The 6,704-nt window shown below is 40.9% G+C and overlaps 1 protein-coding gene and 1 long non-coding RNA gene across 2 annotated transcripts in view; one reads left to right on the top strand and one right to left on the bottom strand.

The window, feature by feature from the left end:
- The window catches only part of LOC109463584, a 22,010-nt gene extending 20,448 nt beyond the window's left edge, over positions 1-1,562 (top strand). The window contains exons 6-7 of the mRNA XM_019760439.1: positions 550-714; positions 1,278-1,562. Coding sequence (XP_019615998.1) covers positions 550-714; positions 1,278-1,540 — 428 coding nt within the window. The 3' untranslated portion in view covers positions 1,541-1,562. The remainder of the gene's footprint in view (positions 1-549; positions 715-1,277) is intronic.
- Positions 1,563-3,006: 1,444 nt separating this feature from the next.
- Positions 3,007-6,413, bottom strand: LOC109463560. Its single transcript, XR_002139830.1, has 3 exons — positions 6,027-6,413; positions 4,210-4,274; positions 3,007-3,616 (listed from the first exon to the last, which is right to left on the bottom strand). It is a non-coding gene; the product is annotated as an uncharacterized LOC109463560 (long non-coding RNA).
- Positions 6,414-6,704: the final 291 nt, after the last annotated feature.

Raw genomic sequence — 6,704 nt, 5'->3', positions numbered from 1 at the left:
CCCCTATACTCTGACCATCGCAGCAGACTTACTGCAGCTGTTGAACGACTTGTCCAACAACGTCCCACCGTTTCCCTCCTACTTCAAGGTTCACCAGACCATGACCCTATTATCAATAAGCAACTTTCAGATGCACTTCACACGTTTATAACATCTACAAAAAGATTTACTTCCGGCTGATCCTCTGCTTTTCCATATTGTACTAAGTTCTAGTTTTTACGGTATTTACATGCCTTAGCACCTTTCTAATCTTAGCTATTTTTGTATATAGATGTACATGATTCTTAGCTTTTTCTTGTTATTCAATTGTATTTGCTGTTTGACATGTATATTGTATGTATGTATGTATATTCTATGTATGTGGCCACGCCATCAGCTGGTTAGCTGCCTTGTGTCCACATTGTATTGTCTTCGTCGCAATTTCAATAAATAAATAAAGACTGGAGTTGTACAGTCGAAAATTTGGGCAAGTCCAATTTCTTGTGTAGAAATTTTACAGCTTGCTCCACAATTAGGAAAACTTGACTTCCCATTATGTTTTATATATAGTAATGACAGGAACGTTGGGACTTGAGTGTCTTCAGTGCTTCGCCACTTCTCTTCCTTCCTCGTCCGAAGCCGTCGATCGTTGCCGAAACCTCACGAACCCAGCCGAAGCAGAGCCGTGCACAGACGGAAACGCCCGATATTGCTTCGTGCAAGAGAAAATCGTGGGTACGTTACAACAGAATCACTTTAAACCTCCTTCAGGTTTTTTTTCATGTTCTCTGTTATATTTTGAGTGATATTCACAATTTCGAAGGTATTACGCATAGCAAGTGAATGTCATTTTTGGCGTCTGCCTGAGAAACAAGCCCAAAGACGAGTCCTTTATATAATTATTTTCTGAGTGGTACCTAAAAATCAGCCCAGGATCCTACCAGTAACCGTACGTTTTCCGTCAAGTTTCTGCCATTTTGCTCCATGAATTTCAATATACAATGGAAAAGTGTCGTTTCAACTTAGAATGTACAAATGTAGATAAGTGACAAGAATTTTGAATTTTAAAAAAATCAGATTTTCAAGTCCTAAAAAGAGCATTGGGCACCTTCAATACTTGCTGTGGACTTTTGAGTGATATTCATAGTTCAGGTTGACGTCGTTGTTCTTACGTATTAGGTCACAGCAAGTGATGTTTATTGATGGCATTGGTTTTTTTTGGGGGGGGATTATGAGATGGAAGCTTGGAGGTTATGATCAACCTCCTTGCTGTGATCGCCATTTTTTTTCTCCCCCAGCTGACAGAACTACCCAGTTCAACAGAGGATGTTCTCGTACCCAGGTTGGTGCGGGTTGTCGGGAAATGCCGGAACCAATCGTTGAAGGCACAGACTGCATCGTGTACTGCAACGACTTTCCGGGCTGCAATAATGCCACCAGCCGTGCGGTGGCGCTTCACGTTCGTTCTGTTGGCGACGTCAACCTGTTAACGGCTGCGTCGTTAATCGTGTTTATCGTTCAATTTTTTTTCTATCCATCTCTTTTGAAGACTTTTGATTAAGGTCGTAGAACGCAGTATTAATGGGCGCGGGTATGACGCGGGTATAGAAAATAGTAAAGCGACTATTCCTGAATATTGGGTAGAAAGCCTGATATGAGCGACAGCCAGATATAAATTGTGCTGTGTGGTGTAGGAATGTATCGGGTTTGAGACTGTATGATTTGAATTGTGAAGGTATTGCAGTTTAATTCGTGTATAGATGCGCCGTATTACGCAACTGGCTTTCCGGGTGAGTCGGCTGCAGTTCAGTTGACGTCCGTAGAGGGCGATTTCAAAGTGTACGTTACGAGCAGATACGCCGACAGGATTTTTTTTTTTGTTTCTAGATATTTTGTAGTTTGTACCTTCTAGTCCAACATATTTGATTTTCGTATTTGTGAAGTGCACCCTACTATAATTTTCACCGCGTCAAATTGAGTCATCTTGGGGTCCATAACTATATATATCTATAGACATCCCCATAGGGCGAAAACTGTGTTCTGCTACCTTGTATCCTTGCTATATATGCCGCTTGGCATACATCAGACAAAGAGTTGTCACATACACAGCATTACGTCGGTCCACCCTGGCTACCGTGTTTTCCCGCCAAAACAAACGGCTAATGTGGCCAATTTAAGTCAGGTGATCCTTGAAAAGCAAACAGTGGTCCGGATCGGGTGTCACGGTTCGAATGGACTCGTGGGGTCATGTGGCGTAGGGGCAGAGTGCTCGACTCGGAACCAAAGAGGTCCCGGGTTCGAGTGCTGACATGCCAACGATCTTGTGCCCTTGGGAAAGTCACTTAAGACGACTTTCCTCACTTGAATGAATGAACGAAGGAACTGGTTTATTTATTATATACAACACACATACCATTGCAGCCTTACATGGCTTACAGTATTGGCTTAAGTGTTTTGGAATAGGGTTGTATTTAGAGACACATTCACTGTGTAACATACACGCAAACGCTCACACACTAGTACCCCCCCCACACACACACACACACACATGCATACATCACACACAGACGTACATACACACAACTAAACATCATCACACGACTTCATAAATTGACAAATAACATATCACAATACAGAAACTTTGTTTATTCCATGCGTTAGAGATTAGATCTTGCGGGGTACAGTTCATACATACGTCATCCAAGCTTTGGCCAAGATACAACTGTCTACATACATAAAACCGTTAGATTTTAATTAAAGATCGCAGACAAACAACAATGATAGCAGACTACAATAATGTTGACAACGATAATAGCAGTTTGACTGCTATACTATCAACCGAGAGAAATACAGACAGAATGGATTGATAAAATGTACAAGTTCGAAAAGTTGGTCATGGTTTAAAGTCCTTTGTAAGCTATAAGACCATACTGAATCAAGTAGCCCTGTCATATCCGAACAGATAGAGAAACAATCCGGCACATCGAGGGCAAGATTTGAAAAAAAAATAGAGCATATATAACGGTTTATTTCTTACTAAAACTTGGAATCATGTGTAGGTACGATAGAACATAACTAGTATAGAGACATTCTGTACCATACCCATAGCTAAATCATTCCGAAACGTTTAATTAACGAAACACAGCAAATCATTGTTTGCATCTTTAACTGCAAAATAGAAAATCAAATCAGATCATTAGCCTCCATAGCATGCCAAAAAACTGGGGGTTTGGGGGTCTTTGGGATCTTTTATGTGCTATTTTCTGATTGCATATAGACAACCTAGCCGGCCTGGTTGAATTACCCCCGTTTTTTTAGAACAGGGCTAATCAGAAAACAGCGGAAGACCACCAAACCCCCAGTTCTATAAGCCTGCTACGGAGGCTATCAGATCATCCACTTCAAGCAGGTTACTGCCGCTGTTGGTTGGCTGTTTGAAACAACGCCGCCTAGCGGATGTTAGCTAGTATTGCCATGAGCAGTGGCATGAGCAGCATCTCGATGACGTGAGCGAGGTTGGGAGCCCCCGAGGATGCGGTGGTCATGGTCCCATTCGCGGTCGTGGCCGCGGCCGTCGTGGCACCGGTGGCTGCTGCGGCGGTGGATGCGGCGGCGGTGGTCGTGGCTGTGATGGTTTCTGTTTGATATAAAAATCCGTATCATTTATTTGCGTATAAATAGGTAAATATCCATCACCGCGACGAGGGCCGACATCGTTTACCAGATAGCTTTAATGTTAACGTCCCACTTCAAAGAAGCCACGTGACAAGCCTCACTGGGTCAGTCTACTGAGGAAGACCAGAGTGACTGGTCGAAAGCTCTAGGTGAGAGAACTTTATTGTGTTGGATCTTAAGTTTTAACTAAACATATCGAAGAATGTTCAGACCTTAGAAAAAGTAGTATAAGTCGATTCATCCATCGTCTTGTACATATTAGGTCAATTCTTTTATACTCTTTCTGTATGTTTAGTTATAGACCTATACGAAAGTCGCTATATTTCTTTTGTGTCAATGAAGTTCTCTTTATTCCACCGAGTTTGCAAGAATATAAATCGCGAAGCTGGCGTCACGCAACAGAAAAATAGTTCAGTGAAATTCTAGTAAAACTATATTTGATACTTAGAAATATGCTTGCTAAGTTTACACTTTAAAATGTATCAAAATCTACAATGTACAAGCATAATGAGCATCAACACTTGAAAAACAGAAAAGGAAAGAAAAAATTCTTACCGTATGCAAAAGCAAACAGGAGAAGTGCAACCAGGAGAGTCCTCATCTTTAGGATTGTAGTTCTTCTGTGGAAAGACAGACACTTGTAAATTTTATGATCAATGTTAAAATATGTATACGTCAGGGTATATACTACGATCTGGCAGAATCTGAAGAGATCCCGATCACAGTCTCTCTGTTGACAGAAACTGCGATCAGGATCTCTAGATCTGTCGGTATCGAGATTCTACAAGTGGAGATCCCGATCCGAGGCCCGATCGAGATCTCTACCGGTAGAATCGGCGTTTCTGTCAGATCACAATCTCTAGATCTACTTTGTATTTAACATAATGATGAGACTTTATTTGCATTAGGGTAGGGGATTCTAAAACTATTGTAGTAATCCCCTCTCTGCCATCTTAAACAAGAATGTGTTAAAGATATGTTAGACGGTAACCTGATGATTTGGCGTCGGATGAACTCTCGCGTTGATTCGTTGATCTCGCGAGACTTCGGCTCTTTGAAAAGGAGGCGGCCAAACCATATTTGTAACGGTCGACAGACCAACCCTACTTTTTGTTGGACAGTATTTTATCTATTTATTGAATCATATCAGTTAAGTCAAATACAATTTCCATGTGAGTTCTTAATAAAGAGTTAAAATAAAAAGGTTGGCAAATTTTGCTTTGTGTTAAACAGTAGTTTTCCAGTCTGTTTTGTTAGTATCTAGCTGACTCATATGTCTGTAGCAACCTTTGTTACAACCTAAACATTCCATCTACTAGGGCCTTAGACACCTGTGTTGCTGGCAAAATTGTTGGTCCAAAAATACAGAATAACGCAAGACACTTGGACTTAATTAGACAGCAAGATAAAGTTCAACGTGCTTTAAGACACTTAGGACTATTCTTCAGTAATACTTAAAGTTAGACACCGAGAAACCTTTAATTTAAGTCGAGGCTATCTTCAATTCAGACGTGAAATTATCGTATTGTGGTGTGAAGGTTTTCGTACATTCTATAAAAAAAATTTTATGGTTGTCTCCTTTTTCTTGTAAAAAGCTATTAAAGTGAAGTAGGAAACTATATCCTTGTTTCAATTTTTTTCGCTGGCTATATGTAAAGACTGCGATCTTTATCCGTCCAAACATTGGCCAATGTGTGCCTTTTTATCATATTATTCTTTACAAGGTACTGTAATGAACATTAGCCACAGTCAGATTGAATTATGCCAGTTTTTGGGACTAACCGATGGTTCACAGTTTCCAAAATTTCTTGCACCTTAAAGGCAGTGATTGGAGAAATCCGGCTAAAAAATATAAAGAAAACGTGTGGGTGAATTTGGCTTATTAGACATAAGGTACGGTCTACAAGACTACTCATTTTCAAAAGCACAAATTTAAAAGGATAAATTTAGATTACTCGTACGGATAAACTGCTGTTAAACACCTTTCAGCTCTTGGCTTAGTAAAGGCGCCATTTTTAGGTGTGGTCTATTTCTAAACGATTAAAAATGGATGAGTAGGGATTGTGCCTTCCTATATACCAGAGAAAATCATCGCAATTTAAAAACGTAAAAAAATTAAACATGGGAATGGAAAAATTATACATATATCTGCCGAGACCAAATACTGGCAGGGATAGAACGACACATGTACACTTCCTTAAAAAAGAGAGAACTAGCGGGAATAAAACAGACAAGTCACGAAGGTATCACTCTAAATCCAAATATTTCCCTTAAACCCACTACCACAGCTCTAAAACCTACTCAATAACATAAAATATATCATTTACAGCTATGATAGACAGATTTTGAAGTAAAAAAAAAGCGATTCTTACCTTGTGGGGTGTACAGAAGATGAACGTTGGTCTCAGCTAGCCTGGATATACCTGCTCAGACGAAGGTGAGTTGTGAATGTCGTCCGGCCTGACATAAGGTCAGACGTCTTGAATAGGTGTCTGTGTAATGTATACCGCCCCTCTCTGTTTACCCTGTCTCACAAAAGGATAGGTTTGCCCGCCAAAACAAGGCAGGTTCTTTCATCCGAGGCAAACATTGACACCATCCAGGCAACCGAATTTTTTGTTTGTTTTGGTAATGATGTCAGTGACTTTGTTACAGGGTTTGGGTCGGGTCATGTGAATCGTTGCAGGCATTTATGAGCCATGGTTACTTTCTATTCTTGTAACGTTGCACCATTGTGTGTGTGAGGAAGGAGGGGTCATGGATACAGATTGTTTTCCACGCGTGACTTTTGGGAGGAACTGTCGCTCTAAAACAAGGCATGGCAGCCCAGCAAAGAAAGCCAAAGGCATGGCGAGCGGATAGTGCTGTGTAAAGGAAGCGGTGTTTAGGATGTTGTTCCTTAAGTTGTGCGTTCAGGCATGTCAGCCCCCTACCCTACCACAGTGCCCCCCTCGCACCCCTAACAGTCAAAGCGTCCGTCTCACTCAGACCACACTGACTATATAATTATGTGGATGACATCCACGTTTCAACTTTCCTCTGTTCCTGAA

Source organism: Branchiostoma belcheri, unplaced genomic scaffold, assembly GCF_001625305.1.
Source record: "Branchiostoma belcheri isolate BF01 breed outbred unplaced genomic scaffold, Haploidv18h27 scaffold128, whole genome shotgun sequence".
Taxonomy (NCBI): domain Eukaryota; kingdom Metazoa; phylum Chordata; class Leptocardii; order Amphioxiformes; family Branchiostomatidae; genus Branchiostoma; species Branchiostoma belcheri.
Note: the sequence above shows the minus strand (reverse complement) of the source record. Positions and strands in the feature narration are given on the sequence as shown.